The 18,922-nt window shown below is 42.4% G+C and overlaps 1 protein-coding gene across 7 annotated transcripts in view; it reads left to right on the top strand.

Moving 5' to 3' along the window:
* Positions 1-18,922, top strand: part of CNOT1 (CCR4-NOT transcription complex subunit 1) — a 112,637-nt gene that overhangs the window by 33,854 nt on the left and 59,861 nt on the right. For all 7 annotated transcript variants that reach the window (XM_033218632.1, XM_033218630.1, XM_033218631.1 and 4 more), the window contains exons 3-13: positions 5,841-5,948; positions 6,882-6,980; positions 7,336-7,404; positions 7,494-7,548; positions 8,617-8,820; positions 9,705-9,873; positions 12,340-12,466; positions 12,612-12,722; positions 13,992-14,162; positions 15,281-15,408; positions 18,086-18,326. In XM_033218632.1, coding sequence (XP_033074523.1) covers positions 5,841-5,948; positions 6,882-6,980; positions 7,336-7,404; positions 7,494-7,548; positions 8,617-8,820; positions 9,705-9,873; positions 12,340-12,466; positions 12,612-12,722; positions 13,992-14,162; positions 15,281-15,408; positions 18,086-18,326 — 1,482 coding nt within the window. The remainder of the gene's footprint in view (positions 1-5,840; positions 5,949-6,881; positions 6,981-7,335; positions 7,405-7,493; positions 7,549-8,616; positions 8,821-9,704; positions 9,874-12,339; positions 12,467-12,611; positions 12,723-13,991; positions 14,163-15,280; positions 15,409-18,085; positions 18,327-18,922) is intronic.

Genomic DNA, 18,922 nt, shown 5'->3' with positions numbered 1-18,922 from the left:
CTTTATTGGTTCCTTTGTTTTTCACATTTTAAAAAATTGAAATATCCACAGGTTGTAAAAATAACCTTTTTTTTTTCTTTTTTGACGGAGTCTCGCTCTGTCTCCCAGGCTAGAGTGCAGTGGTGCGATCTCTGCTCACTGCAACCTCCGCCTCCCGGGTTCAAGCAATTCTCCGCCTCAGCCTCCCAAGTAGCTGAGATTACAGGCACCCACCACCATGCCCGGGTAATTTTTTTGTATTTTTAGTACAGACGGGGTTTTCACCATCTTGGCCAGGCTGGTCTTGAACTCCTTACCTTGTGATCCACCTGCCTTAGCCTCCCAAAGTGCTGGGATGCTGGGATTACAGGCGTGAGCCCTTGTGCCCAGCTTTTTTTTCTTTTTCTTTTTCTTTTCTTTTTTTTTTGAGACGGAGTTTCACTATTGCTGCCCGGGCTGGAGTGCAATGGTGCGATCTTGGCTCACTGCAATCTTCACCTCCTGGGTTCAAGACATTCTCCTGCCTCAACTTCCCGAGTAGCTGGAATTACAGGCATCTACCACAATGCCTGGCTAATTTTGTTTGTGTTTTTAGCAGAGACGGGATTTCACCATGTTGGCCAGGCTGGTCTCAAACTCCTGACCTCAGGTGATCCACCCACCTTGGCCTTCCAGAGTGCTGGGATTACAGGCGTGAGCCACCGCGCCCGGCCTCTTTTTTTTTTTTTTTTTTCTTAAACGAGACAGTATTGGTCTGTTTCCCAGGCTGGAGTGCAGTGGCATAATCTCAGCTGACTGCAATCTCCGCCTCCGGGGTTCAAGTGATTTCCAAGCCTCTCCCTCCCCAGTAGCTGGGATTACAGGTGTGCACCACCCCATCGGCTTATTTTTGTTTGTAGTAGAGATGAAGTTTCACCATGTAGGCCAGGTTAGTCTCAAACTTCTGGCCTCATGTGATCCATCCGCCTCGGCCTCCCAAAGTGTTGGGATTACAGGCGTGAGCCACCGTGCCCGGCCCGAAATGTATATTCTTAACCTGTGTTTTGTTTTTGCTGTTTGTTTCACAGTTTCTTAAAATAGGTTCCATGCTGATTCTTTGTGTTTTTATTTTCAAATTGTCCTAATTATTTATTCACATCAACAATCTTGGGCATGCTTGAGGGTGAGGAGTATGTTGGGGGTAGTGTCTCCCCTTTCTGTTTTCAGATTTGGTAATGGTTGCCGCCTCCTCTTCCGCATTCTGGTTTTCCAGCACACTCCTTTGACTAGATAGTTAATCACAGATATTAAAATGATATCTTGATTCTTCCTCAGCTCTGTGCTCTTGACCATTCTGCAATTTTTGTGGGCTGATGTGGGTCTCTAAATGGAGAACTTTTTTCTTTTATGGTTTATTGATGCTGCAGATTCATCACTTGAACAGAGGATAATTGTATGTTTTGGGGCATTTATCAGTCTTAAATATTTTAATTTCTGAATTTATCAGTTTCAAAGAGAAATCTGAATTTGGCCCATTATTAGAAGTGGTAAGAAGGACCTCTCTGGACTACTTTGTTTGTTTTAGGGAGATGGAGTCTTGGTGTCTTTACCAGCCTGGAATGCAGTGGCTGTTCACGGGCGCATTCATGGCACACTGCAACCTCCAGCTCCTGGCCTCAAGTGATCATCCTGCCTCACCCTTCCCCAGTAGTTAGGACTATAGGTGTGCTCCACCACGCCCAGCTTGTTTATATAATACTTTTTAATTTAAGAGTTGCTTTTACAGCCACTCAGTCTTTTTAATACAATGTTAATAGGGAAGATTTTTTAAAGTCTTGTGTTGCAGTAATTAAAGACAAACATTTTATGGCTGTGAATGGAATGTTTTTTTCTACGCTGCCATGCTGTCTGCTCCTCACCAGGAGCAACTGTTTCTTCTAAAACTAAAGTAGTATTTTACAAACAAAATCTTATGTTACAAAGATGTTAAAGTAAGATTATATTTATCCTCTGAAATTAAGCCCTACACATTTTTGCTTAAAATAGAAACCATTCTACCAGTTGGTAAGGGGAGACTAGTAAAATAATTAAAAAACTGTGTTAAACACCTTACAATCTGGTAGCAAAATCTTAGGCTGTATGAAAAATTAAGTATATCAAAGGCTTTTTGCTATATTTCTATAATGTTTCGATTTATGACGGTAGTAAAACATTGTGATCTAGGAGCCACATATTAAGAGGGATATTAGCAAATAAGTCTATGATGTCAGAGATTTAGAAAATTATATGGAATGGTTGAAAAAAATCATATTGAATGGTAGACACTATTTGACCTAAAGAAGACACATGAGGGAGGATTAAGACTTAGAGTGTATCAAACATATGTGCCACACAAATAATGGAGTATCTCCATAGTTAACTTTTTTTTTGAGACGGGTTTCGCTCTTGTTGCCCAAGCTGGAGTGCAATGGCGTGATCTCTGATCTCGGCTTACTGCAAACTCTGGCTCCTGGGTTCAAGCGATTCTCCAGCCGCAGCCTCCTAAGTAGCTGGGATTAGGAGAGCACGCGCCACCACATCCGGCTAATTTTTGTCTTTTTAGTAGAGATGGGGTTTCACTATGTTGGTCAGGCTGGTCTCGAACTCCTGACCTCAGGTGATCCGCCCACCTCGGCCCCACAAAGTGCTGGGATTACAGGCGTGAGCCACTGCGCCCGGTGCGTAGTTAACTTTGAAAACATACTCTACCTCTTAAAAATATTCATTCCAGGTTTTTATTGTATAATCCGCATGGGAAAAAAATTAAGCAAGAAACAAATGTAAGGATAACGGGATTTTAGTAAATCTTTGCTGATCCTAGTGAAGCAAAAACTTGAAACTTTTTTATTCTTTGGCCATTGACAGTGTGATGAAATGTGCCTTCTATTTTTTAGGTTGATAACACAATCTCAGACAAGTCAGTGTATTCATTAACCATGATCTGGCCCCCTGATTCCCTCTGAACTTTTTTCTGATCTTCAGAGTTCTTTTCTGTTTCTGTGCTTTTGCACTCTAGGTTTTTGCTTCTCCCTGGGTTGTTTTTTCTTCACCCGTATCTATGGTTGTCTCAGCTCACAGGTCTCACCTTAGAAGGTCTCTGAGATAACCCCCTGCATCAATATTAGCAAGCTCTGTTTTATTTTATTTTTTGTAACAGATAATGTTGTCAGAAATTTTTTGCCTGTACTTCTCCCACAAAAATTGGCTTAGTGACAATCTGGAACCTATTAGTCTCCTCTGCTGCTGTGTTTACAGCTAGAATAGTGCGTAGCATATACTCAACAAATGTAGGTTGAACCAGATTATCGTGTTTTTTCAAGGGTGAGAGATCTGGTTAATTGGATCATAGTAAATTCTGTTCTTTTTGTTTCCTTGTTTGTTTGTTTGATTTTTGAGACAGAGTCTCGCTCTGTCGCCCAGGCTGGAGTGCAGTGGCGCGATCTGGGCTCACTGCAAGCTCTGCCTCCTGGGTTTAAGCCATTCTCCCACCTCAACCTCCCTGGTAGCTAGGACTACAGGTGCCTGCCATCACACCTAGCTAATATTTTTATATTTTTTAGTAGAGACGGGGTTTCACTGTGTTACCCAGGATGGTCTCGTTCTCCTGACCTTGTGATCTGCCCGCCTCGGCCTCCCAAAGTGCTGGGATTACAGGCATGAGCCACCTCGCCTGTCCTTTTGTTTTATTTTTTATTGAGACAGGGTACTGCTTTGTCCCCCAAGGTGGGAGCACAGTGGCACCATCATAGCTCACTGTAACCTTGAACTCCTGGGTTCATGTGATCCTCCAGCCTCAGCCTCCCAAGGTGTTTGGATTATGGATGTAAGCCACTGCACCCCGCCTCTATTCTCTCTCTTTTTTTTTTTTTTTGGAGACAGAGTCTCACTCCCTCAATCCAGGCTGGAGTGCAGTGGCGCAGTCTTTGCTTACTGCAACCTCCGCCTCCCGGGTTCAAGCGATTCTCGTACCTCAGCCTCTCAAGTAGCTGGAAATTATAGGTGTACATCACCATGCCTAGCTATTTTTTTTTGGTAGAGATGGTCTTTCTTAACTTCCATATTTTCTGAATGAGGAGACGGGAAACTGAAATAAGCTAAGAACTTAGCCAGCTTTCATGTTGTTATCGTGATACAGTGGGAAGATCATAGGCTTTGAAGTTGGACTATAAATCCAGATTCTTCAGCTCATAGTCTTGGATTTTCGGCTCAAGGAGTCTGTTTTAACTATATCAACCCCTATCTGTGGGGATAGAGGGTGGTAAATGTTAGCATTGTTGAAGATTAAGCCAGGAAAGCTCAGTGCAATATCTAGCCCAACGTGGCTCTTAGTAAACATGATGACTCTGCACATATACTGTGCTCAAGTCTTTTCTAGACTAGATGTGCAGAAGTGAACACAGCTACAGAAAATTTCAATAAATTAGCAGGTATAGTAGTAATTGCTATGGAGAAAAAGTAAAGCAGAATAAGGAGTGATGCTGGGGCAGGTCATATTGCTATTTCAGGAATGGTAATAAGACCTCACTGATAAGGTGGCTTTAGAGTAGAAACCTAAATGAAGTGAAAGAACAAATCATGATAGCTGTCTGGAGTTTTTCATTTAGAGAGAATAACAAATACCGGCCGGGCGCGGTGGCTCAAGCCTGTAATCCCAGCACTTTGGGAGGCCGAGACGGGCGGATCACAAGGTCAGGAGATCGAGACCATCCTGGCTAACACGGTGAAACCCCGTCTCTACTAAAAAATACAAAAAACTAGCCGGGCGAGGTGGTGGGCGCCTGTAGTCCCAGCTACTCGGGAGGCTGAGGCAGGAGAATGGCGTGAACCCGGGAGGTGGAGCTTGCAGTGAGCTGAGATCCGGCCACTGCACTCTAGCCTGGGCGACAGAGCGAGACTCCGTCTCAAAAAAAAAAAAAAAAAAAAAAAACACCAACAAACATGGGTAAATTTGAGGAAGAGCAGGAAACTAATTGAGCTCTAGGGCAGCATCTAAATCACTGAAGTCTGATCTGGTGGCAGCTTCATTTAAGGCTGGGCCGTGTAGCGTTACAGTTGTGTTAGCAGAGAGAATTTGAGTTAAGTAAAATTGTTACCTTAAAAGAAAATCTTTGTTACACATTTGATCAATGCTACTTGGTGTTTTTGGTGTAGATGTTGAGCAAAGTACAGAGTTGCATGGTAAAATTGCCGTAGTTTTTCTACTCTTCTTCCTGCCAGTGACTGACTATAGGAAACTTTTTTTTTTTTGAGATGAAGTTTCACTCTTGTTGGCCAGGCTAGACTACAGTGTCACGATCTCGGCTCACTACAACCTCTGCCTCCTGGGTTCAAGTGATTCTCCTGCCTCAGCCTTGCAAGTAGCTGGGATTACAGGCACCCACCACCATGCTTGGCTAATTTTTGTGTATTTAGTAGAGACGGGGTTTCCCCATGTTGACCAGACTGGTCTTGAACTCCTGACCTCAGGTAACCCACCTGCCTTGGCCTCCCAAAGTGCTGGGATTACAGGCATGAGCCACCGTGCCCGGCCCAGGAAACATTTTAAAAATACTGAATTACAGGTGGAAGCAGTGGTGTATGCCTGTGATCCTAGCTACTCAGAAGGGTGAGGCGAGGAGATGCTATGAGTCCAGGAATTCGATATCAGCCTGGGCAATACGGACCCTCTCTAAAAAAAAAAAATTAATTATAACTTATGGGCACTTCCATCAATAATTTCTTTAACTTCAAAAATGAGTAATTAATGTAAATTGGAATTTTGCCTTGGAGGTTGATTTTCTTTTTTGAAACTTTTTTTTCCTTTTTAAATCCTCTCTTAAACATACTATTTTTGGTCATTTTAGATTGTGAATCGGCACGGTCCTGAGGCAGACAGGCATTTATTACGCTGCCTATTTTCGCATGTGGATTTCAGTGGCGATGGTAAAAGCAGTGGCAAAGATTTCCATCAGGTATTTGGGGCTTACAAAGTTCATATCCACTTAGCTGTAATTGTTAAATGAATTTTGGGCATAGTGTATGTAGCATATGACACATACAAAATAGCATCCAGAAGTAATTGTAGCTGGAGGGTGAAAAGGTGTTAAATTTTTCCTTTTTTTTCTGTGCGTCCCTTCTTCTGCCTGCCTGTAGACTATAACAGCTACCTAGTTCAGATTTCGAGAGGTACGGAGCAGACTTGCCTGAAGGAAGCAGGAATGTGGGGGTTCCCTGCCTGAAAAGTTAGTAAGGCAGAGGGGATCTCATGTCCTGGATTGAATCTCTAGCTTTATTTCCCATCTAGCAAGAGTTTGTCATAATACTGTTTCTTACAGTTATCTTATCAATGAGCTCTTCTTTTCTGGAAGTTTTGCTGGTAATAGACTTTGAGTAGTGTAATGAGTTTTTTAAAAAAAAAACCTCTATTTTTATAACTTTCTTTACATCTTTTTTTATTTCCTAGTTCCTTTTACCTTGGATGTTGTTGAGACAGAGTGTCTCTCGTCACCCAGGCTGGAGTGTGGTGGCACAATCATGGCTCACTGCAACCTCTGCCTTCTGGATTCAAGCGATTCTCCTGCCTCAGCCTCCCGAGTAGCTGAGATTATAGGTGCCTGGCACCACGCCTGGCTAATTTTTGTATTTTTAGTAGAGACAGGGTTTTACCATGTTGGCCAGGCAGGTCTTGAATTCCTGGCCTCAGGTGATCCACCTGCTTTAGCTTCTCAAAGCGCTGGGATTACGGGCATCAACCACTGCGCCTGGCGAGATTTTTAAAGAGCTGATTTTGATAAGATATAACAGTATATAGTGTTAGATCACATTTTAATGTTCTCAGTACCTCAGCTTCTGTTTGTTCTTAGATGACGTTTAGTGCTAATGAAAGTCATTTTTTATTTTTAAAGACTCAGTTTCTGATTCAGGAGTGTGCGTTGCTGATTACAAAGCCAAATTTTATCTCGACGCTGTCCTATGCCATTGATAATCCATTGCACTATCAGAAGGTTGGTATTACTATTATCTTTAAGAATGTGATCTCAGGCTTTCTAAAAAGGCCCTAAGCCTTGATCTGATAATGTGATGTCTTAATATAAAAATTTCAGGTTGTTATTTTGGGATGTCTTCCATAGCTTTGTAACAAAATGAAGACAGTTCATTTAATAATAAATAGAATCTTACTAAAACCAGATCATGTGAAAGCTTAAGTTTGCCATAGTTTTAGGACATAGTGATGTTTCTAGCAACACTACAGAATTAAGCAACTCCTATGTAGTGCCATCCTTGAGCAAACAGATAGATTGTTAAAAATTTTTTGAAAAAACAAGTTCTTATTTTAAACTAAAATTTGGTTTGTTTCAGAGTTTAAAACCTGCACCCCACTTATTCGCCCAGCTGAGTAAAGTGCTCAAATTAAGCAAAGTACAAGAGGTGAGTGATTTAAGAAAAGAGACGTAGACAAAATTAGAATTAAAAACAGCCATTTGACTCTTTGGTTAATCTAACCCTTCTTGTTTCAGGTAATTTTTGGCCTTGCCCTGTTGAATTCTTCCAGCTCAGATCTTAGAGGTTTCGGTGAGTTACTTTTCCAAAAATATCATGAAGTGAGACTTTAAAATACATGGGTTTTTAATCATGAGGCTCTGTGGTTTAGACTTACTAAGATAATCTGAAATTAATTTCTCTCTGTGGTAAAAAACATGTAATATAAATGTTACCCTCATAACAATTTTTTTTTTTTTTTTGAGAAAGAGTCTCGTTCTCTCTGTCACCCAGGCTGCAGTGCAGTGGCATGATCTCGGCTCACTGGAAGTTCCGCCTCCTGGGTTCATGCCATTCTTCTGCCTCAGTCTCCTGAGTAGCTAGGACTACAGGTGCCCGCCACCATGCCCAGCTAATATTTTTGTATTTTTTAGTGGAGACGGGGTTTCACTATATTAGCCAGGGTGGTCTCGATCTCCTGACCTTGTGATCTGCCCACCTCGGCCTCCCAAAGTGCTGGGATTACAGGTGTGAGCCACCGCATCCGGCCCCGTCATAATCATTTTTTTTTTTTTTTTTTGAGACGGAGTCTCACTCTGTCACCCGGGCTGGAGTGCAGTGGCCGGATCTCAGCTCACTGCAAGCTCCGCCTCCCGGGTTCACGCCATTCTCCTGCCTCAGCCTCCCGAGTAGCTGGGACTACAGGCGCCCGCCACCTTGCCCGGCTAGTTTTTTTGTATTTTTTAGTAGAGACGGGGTTTCACAGTGTTAGCCAGGATGGTCTCGATCTCCTGACCTTGTGATCCGCCCGTCTCGGCCTCCCAAAGTGCTGGGATTACAGGCTTGAGCCACCGCGCCCGGCCATAATAATTTCAAGTGTAAAGTTCCATAATGATAATTGTATTTAGGTTGTGTAACAGATCTCTAGAATGTTATCTTGCCAAACAGAACTATGCCTGTCAACAACTCTCCCATTTCCCCCTCACCACAGCCTGGTTCCTGGCCATTACTTTCTTTATACTTGTCAGCTAGAGAAAGCATTAGAGAGATGGGTGAGCTGGTGAATAAGAAGGGTGATTATGTGCATTTTGATGGTATGTGACTTTTTAACCCATTGTGGTACAAAAATAACTTGTGGTTTTTGGTTTACCTGACTTCTAGCTGCCCAGTTTATCAAACAGAAGCTTCCAGATCTTCTGCGTTCTTACATTGACGCAGACGTCAGTGGAAATCAAGAAGGTGGCTTCCAAGATATAGCAATAGAGGTCCTACACCTCCTCCTCTCCCATCTCCTCTTTGGGCAGAAGGGAGCCTTTGGAGTTGGACAAGAACAGATAGACGCTTTTCTGAAGACGCTGCGCAGAGGTAAGGGAGTCTTTGTAGCCTACAGTGGATGGTTTTCATGGATGACCACAGACATATCACAAAAGCATTTTTTTCTCTTCTCTTTTCTCTCTTCTCTCTTTTCTCCCCTCTCCCTCTCCCCTTCCCCTTCCTCCTTCCCCTGCCCCTCCCCGTCCCCCTCTTTCTCTCTCTTTTTAAAAAAGAGACAACATCAGCTGGGCACAGTGGCTTAGGCCAGTAATCCCAGCACTCTGGGAAGCTCAGGCGAGCATGACACCATGCCTAGGCTTACATGCTGTTTTTAGCTTAAAAAATTGGTCACTTTTGATATGCTCACTTCACCTCCTTGGATATTGGCATGGTAAAGTTAAGATAAATTCTAGTTATTTTGTTGCCTCTGAGCTTTCATGTTTGAGAAAGATTAAGAATTCTTTTTAAAACAAATCTGGTAGTGGATTAACTTATCCATTCTCATGGTTATTTTTATTTACTTCCTAATGTTTATATAGTTTAATGTACATTAACATTCTCACTAATGGGAAACTTTCCACTTGCCAGTGAAATAAATAGACTGATATTCTAATTGTTTGCTTTCTGTGTATGGGAAGTGATAGCCCTGTTGTGAAAATTTAAAGTAATATTTAGGGTATGAGTTGGTCAATAGATGGAATCCCAGTATCAAATGTTAAAGGTACACTGATGAGCATTTTTTGTGATATAAAAGTATTCAAATTTTGAAATTGATGTTAAAGTCATAACTTGGGCTAGTAGGCTGGAAAAAATGAAATAAGCTTGCCTTTGATATGAACTTGTGAGAGAATTGGGTTTGAGGGATTTTGGATAGAGCAAAAGAGGATTGTTTGTTTTTAATTAATATAGCAGTTGTAACCTTTTTCTTCCCTCAGATTTTCCCCAAGAACGCTGTCCTGTGGTGCTCGCACCACTTTTATACCCTGAAAAACGGGACATTCTAATGGACAGGATCCTGCCTGATTCCGGAGGGGTAGCTAAAACCATGATGGAGAGCTCTTTGGCTGATTTTATGCAAGAAGTAGGCTATGGCTTTTGTGCAAGGTTGGTAGTAAAACATGTTAAGTTTCTGATTATTCTTGTGCGAAACATGATGTAATTCTTTAAAAGAATTCTCTAAAATTCCTTAATCATCTTTTCCTCTCAAGAGGCATGCTTCTAAATTTTAATCTTCCACAAACTAGTATGTGTGACAGCTGTAAACATGCTGGGTGTTAAATGTTTATCTCCTTCCCCTCTCCAGTTTCTCAAAATTAGGAGTCAGTGGTTTCTAGGCTAGTTGCCACGATAGGCATATTTTAGCTTTTGGAAGGAAGAGAGAGCATTGAAGCAAGTTAGTGTTTATGGAACTTGTATCGCTTTACACTTAACGTGACTAATTTTCTCCTCTCTGACCCCCACCCCTCTAATTTCTTCATTCTGCCTTCATCTGTGGCTTCCTTCCTTTTCTGCCTCTTTTATACCCTGTCTCTTGCGTATTTTTCTCACTTGCTTAGGGCATCAAAGGATATTATTTCACATTGTTAGTAGCACTTAAGTGTGATATACTGGATTATTAATATTTTTCTAAAAGCACATTATTAAGGATGTTAATGTGCTTTTCTTTGACTTAAAAATCCTTATGTTTTAAAAACTCTCAGACAAATCACATTCTCACTTAGGTTTGAAATAGTGCATTTGTGAGTGTTGTACTTGTGCCTGGCATGTAACTTGTTAATCAAACTGAGTAAGATGCATAGTGAAACTTCAGGATGCAGACTGGGCACGGTGGCTCATGCCTGTAGTCCCAGCACTTAGGGAGGCCGAGGTGGGTGGATCACATGAGGTCAGGGTTCAAGACCAGCCTGACCAACATGGTAAAAACCCTATCTATACTAAAAATACAAAAATTAGCTGGCCATGGTGGCACGCGCCTATAATCCCAGCTACTCAGGAGGCTGAGGCAGGAGAATCGCTTGAACCCAGGAGGCGTAGATTGCAGTGAGCCAAGATCGTGCCACTGCACTCCAGCCTGGGCAGCAGGGCGAGACTTCATCTCAGAAACAAAAAGTTAGGATGTATGTTCAAGGTTTTGTACATATCAGAATAATCAAACTCACTTTGGATGTTAAAATCTTAAAGAAGATTGAGGATAATTTTGTCATTGTGAAAGAGAACATCACTCATGAGTCTTATTTTCTTCCACTGTTTTTTTTTTTTTTTTTTTTTGAGACAGAGTCTCGCTTTGTCGCCCAGGCTGGAGTGCAGTGGCGCGATCTCGGCTCACCGCAAGCTCCGCCTCCCGGGTTCCCGCCATTCTCCCGCCTCAGCCTCCGAGTAGCTGGGACTACAGGCGCCTGCCACTGCGCCCGGCTAGTTTTTTGTATTTTTTAGTAGAGACGGGGTTTCACCGTGTTAGCCAGGAGGGTCTCGATCTCCTGACCTCGTGATCCGCCCGCCTCGGCCTCCCAAAGTGCTGGGATTACAGGCTTGAGCCACCGCGCCCGGCCTTTTTTTTTTTTTTGAGATGGAGTCTTGCTCTGTTGCCCAGGCTGGAGTGCAGTGGCACAATCTCAGCTCACTGCAACCTCCGTCTCTCGGGTTCAAGTGATTTTCCTGCCTTAGCCTCCCGAGCAGCTGGGACTATAGGTGCGTGCCACCATGCCCAGATAATTTTTGTATTTTTAGTAGAGATGGGGTTTCACTGTGTTAGCCAGGATGGTCTTGATCTCCTGACCTCGTGATCCGCCCGCCTCAGCCTCCCAAAGGCTGGGATTGCAGGCGTGAGCCATGACATCCGGCCCTTACACTGAGTTTTAAAATTTGTTTGCCTTTTAAAAAAATTTTCAGGCTGGGCATTGTGGCTCACGCCTGTAATCCCAGCACTTTGGGAGGCCGAGGCAGGTGGATCAGTTGAGGCCAGGAGTTTGAGATCAGCCTGGCCAACGTGGTGAAACCCCATCTCCACTAAAAATACAAAAATTAGCCAGGCGTGGTGGTGCGTGCTTGTAATCCCAGCTACTTGGGAGGCTGAGGCAGGAGGATGATTTAAACTCGGGAAGTGAAGGTTGCAGTCAGCCAAGATCGTGCCACTGTACTCCAGTACTCTTGTACTCCACAAGAGGTGGAGCCCAAGTGGAAATACTTGCTCACTTCCTGCTGTGTGGATGGTTTCTAACAGGCCACAGACTGATAACGGTCCATGACTGGGGTTTCAGAATTCCGCTGCATTGTATCATTCTTACGCCTTTGCATCCTCTTAGCTTATCTCCCATCTAACAAGTGAGAACATACAATATTTGGTTTTCCATTCCCTGGTTACTTAGAATAATGACTTTTGCCATTTTCTTACCGAAGTAGATGGTTTTTACATTCCTAGCTGTATAAATATAACAAGAAATGACACTTACAGCTCTGCCTGTTTTATTTAGTAAAACTAAGGATTTCAAACAAGGTTCATTTAATGCCAAAATTTCTCAATCTTGATGTTGAGGCTGGTAGCATTTTTCTGAAGTTCCATTTCTGTTTCAGTATTGAAGAATGTCGCAATATAATCATGCAGTTTGGTGTTCGGGAGGTCACAGCTGCCCAGGTTGCAAGGGTTTTGGGAATGATGGCTCGAACTCATTCAGGATTAACAGATGGCATTCCATTACAGGTGTGTTGAATTCAGCTATTTTACCAAGTGAGTTAATGTCCTGTCCTCTTTATTTTTTTATTAAATTACAATATGATTGATTGCTCTATCAACCAGAAGTGAACACATGGAGTAGTTGGGTTTAATTCAAGTTTTACTTCTACAGAGTATTTCTGCTCCGGGCAGTGGGATCTGGAGTGATGGGAAAGATAAAAGTGATGGAGCACAGGCACACACGTGGAATGTAGAAGTCTTGATTGATGTTCTTAAAGAACTGGTGAGTATATGTGATGATGGTTTTTGATTTGTGGTATTTGGATGATACAGTCCAAAGAAAGCAAATTTTAAGAATTTTCCACCTTTGTTAACTCAAAAAGTAATAAAGTGTCCAAGTTAATTGTGTACTGGAGGCAGTATGTAATCAAATTTAAATTTTTTCATTAGGGTTGTTACCTTGTAACTTGGGGTGCTACTGCTAAGTTACTCTTGTCTATGGTAAATAAGAATAACGAAAATCATATTTATCTTGCCACTTGTACTTTGGTTGTAAACTGAATGAAAAATAAACAAAGTACCTCTATTGAAATCTTGAAGGGCTTAAATAAGACATAAAGGAATTGAACTGTATTTATTTTTGCTTTTGCTATGTTGCCCATATTGGACTTTAACTCCTGGGCTCTAGTTAGTGATCCTCCCACCTTTGGGAGTAAAGGGTTGGGATTACAAGCGTGAGCCATTGTGCCTGGCCTAGAATGGAGCTTTTGTTTTTGTTTTCTTTTTTAGATGGAGTCTCACTCTGTTGCCCAGGCTGAAGTGCAGTGGCATGATCATGGCTCACTGCATCCTCTGCCTCCTGGGTTCACACATTTCTCTTGCCTCAGCCTCCCAAGTAGCTGGGTCTACAGGCATGTGCCACCATGCTTGGCTTTTTTTTTTTTTTTGTATTTTTAGTAGAGATAGGGTTTCATCATGTTGGCCAGGCTGGTCTCAAACTCCTGACCTCAGGCAATCCGCCCTCCTTCCAAAGTGCTGTGATTATAGGCGTAAGCCACTGCACGTGACCCTAGAATGGAACTTTTAGATATTAAGAGGTAGTGTGTGTAATAAGCCAGGTGTGGTGGCTCACTCCTGTAGTCCCAGCACTTTGGAGGCCGAGGCAGATGGATCACATGAGGCCAGGAGTTTGATACCATCCTGGCCAGCATGGCGAAAACTTGTCTCTACTAAAATTAAAAAAAATTACCTGGGCATGTTGGTGTACTTCTGTAATCCCAGCTACTTCGGAGGCTGAGGCACGAGAATCTCTCGAACCCAGGAGGCAGAGGTTGCAATGAGCCGAGATCATGCCACTGCAGTCCAACCTGAGTGACAGAGTGAGACTCTGTTTCAAAAAAGAAAAAAAAAAGAATGGGTTTCTTAAAATTCACATTTAAAATTTTGTAAGTAGAACATCTAAATTGAATTTCAGATTTAATATGGCCTTTTGGACAATGTATCAAAATATACACACATTCATTACATTTTAAACTGCTTTGGTCTTTTTTAGAATCCGAGTTTGAATTTCAAGGAAGTAACTTATGAACTGGACCACCCTGGATTTCAAATTCGTGACAGTAAAGGACTTCATAATGTGGTTTATGGCATTCAGAGGGGTTTGGGTATGGAAGTGTTCCCAGTAGACCTGATATATAGACCTTGGAAACACGCTGAAGGCCAGGTGAGTGAGTGGTGTTTAGCTATAGAAGGGGGAATAAAATATGACGTATTCTATATGTAGTGCCATCTACCCATTGATTGAAATATTCTTGTAAAGTAGAATTTGTTATACATAGCACAGAAAAGCAAGGAGTGTCATAAGTATTGAAGGAATATTATCATAGTTTTAGTACTAGTCAGACTCCTTTAAGGTGTAACTGTCAAGGTGTTTTCCCAATAGTTTAATGATGTTCGTTTCCAAGGCAACATTAAGTTTCCCTAATTGGCTCAAAAAAGTCTTCTAACAGTTATGATTGAGAATCCACACAGGGTTTCATTGTGCACCTTTCATGTGTCTGAATTATGTGTGGTTTTCAAAGGACAAATAATTAAGAATTATTTTTGTTTTGTTTTGTTTTGTTTTGTTTTGCTTTGTTTTGTTTTTTTGAGACAGAGTCTCACTCTGTCACCCAACCTGGAGTGCACTGGCGAGATCTCAGCTCACTGCAAGCTCCGCCTCCCGGGCTCACGCCATTCTCCTGCCTCAGCCTCCCGAGTAGCTGGGACTACAGGCGCCCGCCACCTCGCCCGGCTAGTTTTTTGTATTTTTTTTAGTAGAGATGGGGTTTCACCGTGTTAGCCAGGATGGTCTCGATCTCCTGACCTTGTGATCCGCCTGCCTAGGCCTCCCAAAGTGCTGGGATTACAGGCTTGAGCCACCGCGCCCAGCCTGTTTTGTTTTTTTGAGATGGAGTCTCACTCTGTCGCCCAGGCTGGAGTGCAGTGGTGCAATCTCACTACAAGCTCACTACAAGCTCTGTCTCCCGGGTTTACGCCATTCTCCTGCCTCAGCCTCCCGAGTAGCTGGGACTAAAGGCGCTGCCACCACGCCTGGCTAATTTTTTTTTTTTTTTGTATTTTTCGTAGAGACAGGGTTTTACTGTGTTAGCCAGGATGGTCTCGATCTCCTGACCTCGTGATCCGCCCGCCTCGGCCTCCCAAAGTGCTGGGATTACAGGCGTTAGCCACAAATTGCCATGCTAATAATAACCTTAAGATTGACAATAGCCTAACGAAAACATTTCAGATTTTATAGCATTCACAATCATTTATGGTGGTAAGCATTTTCTTTCATTGCAGCTCTCCTTCATTCAACATTCCCTTATAAATCCAGAGATTTTCTGTTTTGCTGACTATCCCTGTCATACTGTTGCCACTGATATTCTGAAAGCACCACCAGAGGATGACAATCGAGAAATTGCCACATGGTAAACACTTTGATTCAGCTTTCATTTAAAGGATTACTTCTTTTGTGAAATACAAAGTTAATAGCCAAATACATAGTTAACAGGTTTAAATGAAGCAGTAGTTTTAGTGACCCTACTTAAGTATTTATAGAGGGGGTTGTTGGATAACTTATTTTTCAGTCCCTATCGTTAGTTATATCTTGTAGGATCTGTCCCTAGGTGTTCTTTTAAAAGCGTCAAATCTGAAAGTATCGATGTTGCAAAGAGGTTTGTACTTCCTCCTTTCTCCCTTAATGTTGAGATTTCTTCTCTGTGTAGAGCTTATGCCTTTTTTTTTTTTTTTTTGATTTGTAAGTTGTTCAAGGTGGCCAGCCTGTCAAATATAATAGTTTTCTTTTCTTTTCTTATTTATTCATATTTTTGGGATGGAGTCTCGCTCTGTTGCCCAGGCTGGAGTGCAGTGGCACAATCTCAGCTCGCTGCGACCTCTGCCTCCCGGATTTAAGCAATTCTTCTGCCTCAGCCTCCCGAGTAGCTAGGATTACAGGTGCTCACCACCGTCCTTGGCTAAGTTTTATATATATATATATATATATATGTATATATATGTGTGTGTGTATATATATATATGTGTGTATATATATATATTTTTTTTTTTTTTTGAGACAGAGTCTCGCTCTGTCACCCAGGGTGGAGTGCAGTGGCACCATCTTGGCTCACTGCAAGCCCTGCCTCCCAGGTTCACCCCATTCTCCTGCCCAGCCTCCCGAGTAGCTGGGACTACAGGCACCTGCCACCATGCCCGGATAATTTTTTGTATTTTTAATAGAGACGGGGTTTCACAGTGTTAGCCAGGATGGTCTCGATCTCCCTGACCTCATGATTCGCCCGCCTTGGCCTCCCAAAGTGCTGGGATTACAGGTGTGAGCCACCATGCTGGGCGCATATATATATATATATATTTTTTTTTATTGAGACGGTGTCTCGCTCTGTTGCCCAGGCTGGAGTGCAGTGGCGCGATCTCGGCTCATTGCAAGCTCCGTCTCCCGGGTTCACTCCATTCTCCTGCCTCACCCTTCCGAGTAGCTGGGACTACAGGTGTCCACCACTATGCCTGGCTAATTTTTTTTGTATTTTTAGTAGACACGGGTTTTCACCGTGTTAGCCAGGATGCTCACGATCTCCTGATCTTGTGATCTGCCCGCCTCAGCCTCCCAAAGTGCTGGGATTATAGGCGTGAGCCACCCCACCTGGCCTAGTTTTATATTTTTATTAGAGATGGGGTTTTACTATGTTGGCCAGGCTGGTCTTAAACTCCTGACGTCAAGTGATCCATCCGCCTCGGTCTCTCAAAGTGCTGAGATTGCAGACTTGAGCTACTGCACCTGGCCGAATCTTATACTTTTTCAGCTAAAGTATCTAGTTTCTCTGAGTTCTAGTTTCAAATTTTCGAGGTAGAATCTTAGTCCAGCCCAGTGTCTAGATCAGGTTTCTCTTGGAACTCTGTCCCATCATTCCTCTCTGGGAATGTGTGAAGAAAGAATGGTACAAGTACTTTCATCATTGTTGAAGTACACAGGGCTACAGGGAGAGAGCGTGGCTTGAATTGTTCCCCAACGGGATCTAGTTCATAATGTATCTTCAGTTTTTTTCTAACTATACCCTCCCAGAACACGTTTCTGTTATTGATCAAATAATTGTCTTTTACCTTTTTTGGTGGTGGTGTGTCCTTTTCTTAGGTGGTAGTCAACATTAGATTTGTAAGCTTGCTAATTTTTTTTTTTTTTTTTTTGAGACTGAGTCTCGCTCTGTCGCCCGGGCTGGAGTGCAGTGGCCGATCTCAGCTCACTGCAAGCTCCGCCTCCCGGGTTTACGCCATTCTCCTGCCTCAGCCTCCCGAGTAGCTGGGACTACAGGCGCCCACCACCTCGCCCGGCTAGTTTTTTTTTTTTTTTTGTATTTTTTAGTAGAGATGGGGTTTCACCATGTTAGCCAGGATGGTCTCGATCTCCTGACCTTGTGATCTGCCCATCTCGGCCTCCCAAAGTGCTGGGATTACAGGCTTGAGCCACCGTGCCCGGCAAGCTTGCTTATTTTTTTCCTTATGAATCTGATGTATATAGTAGTATTTCTTCTTCATTTTATTTGAACAGATAAAGGCCTCTTTCCATTTTTATAAACTTAAATACCATTATCACATTAACAAATAACAGTTCCTTAATATACCTAGTTATTTACATTTAAGTTCTCCAATTGGCTCAAAAATGTCTTTTAATCTTTCTGTGATTGAGAATCCAGACACAGTCCATAGTTTCTTTTATTCTGTAAATCTATCTTTGTTCTCTCTTTTAAATTTGTTTTTTGCCATTGATTTGATAGAGAAATACAGCATTGGTTCTCTAGTCTACCCCATGTTATTTTCTTACTTGTTTTCTTGTGGTATTTACTTCATTCTCTATCCCCATGTTTTTCATGGCCTGAGGGTAGAGTTAGATCTTCAGGCTCAGTTAAAGTCAACCAGATTCAACCTCTTGGGGCAAAAATAATTCTTAAGAGAGTGCTGTGGACTTCAGACTTCTAATATTAAAACATGACACCAACTTGGTTTTGTGCTGACAAGCTGGTATCACTTATTTTGAAAATTAATCTGTATACTTGGATGTTCATTGATGAAGCATGTTTCTTCCTTTTTTGTTAGGAAGAGCTTGGATTTGATTGAATCTCTGCTGAGGCTTGCAGAGGTTGGGCAGTATGAGCAAGTCAAACAGCTCTTCAGCTTCCCTATCAAACACTGTCCAGACATGCTGGTATTGGCCTTACTACAAATTAACACCTCTTGGCATACCTTGCGCCATGAACTTATCTCCACTCTGATGCCAATTTTCCTTGGAAACCATCCTAACTCAGCTATTATTTTGCACTATGCATGGCATGGGCAGGTAAGATGTGACCTTGTGCTTACCATTTTTTCATCTGAATAACTGACTTTCAGAGTGTTGAGGGAGCTCAACCAGAGAAATTTTTTTTTTTGCATCTCTGAATTATTATGACTTTAGAAGTCATACTATCATAAAACTTGTTTTATCTGTTAGAATCATGTGAGGAATAAAATATAAGATCCAAAAAGCAAGGAGGCAAAATAATATTTAATGATTTTCTTTCCTTTTTTTTTTGTTGAGATGATGTCTTGCTCTGTCGCCCAGGCGGGAGTGCAGTCTGGCTCACTGCAACCTCCATCTCTTGGGTTCAAGTGATTCTCCTGCCTCAGCCTCCTGAGGAGCTGGGATTACAGGCATGCACCACCTTTCCTGGCTAATTTTTGTATTTTTGGTAGAAGCGGGATTTCACCATGTTGGCCAGGAAAGTCTCGAACTCCTGACCTCAAATGATCCATCCACCTCGGCTTCCCAAAGTGCTGGGATTACAGGCGTGAGCCACCACACCCGGCCGATATTTAATAATTTCAGTATTAAGAAAGGTCTATATTGCTAGGGCATCCCTTTTCTTGTTATACTAAGGAACTTAAACATCTATC

Source organism: Trachypithecus francoisi, unplaced genomic scaffold (genome assembly GCF_009764315.1).
Source record: "Trachypithecus francoisi isolate TF-2019V2 unplaced genomic scaffold, Tfra_2.0 Lachesis_group10, whole genome shotgun sequence".
Taxonomy (NCBI): Eukaryota; Metazoa; Chordata; class Mammalia; order Primates; family Cercopithecidae; genus Trachypithecus; species Trachypithecus francoisi.
Note: the sequence above shows the minus strand (reverse complement) of the source record. Positions and strands in the feature narration are given on the sequence as shown.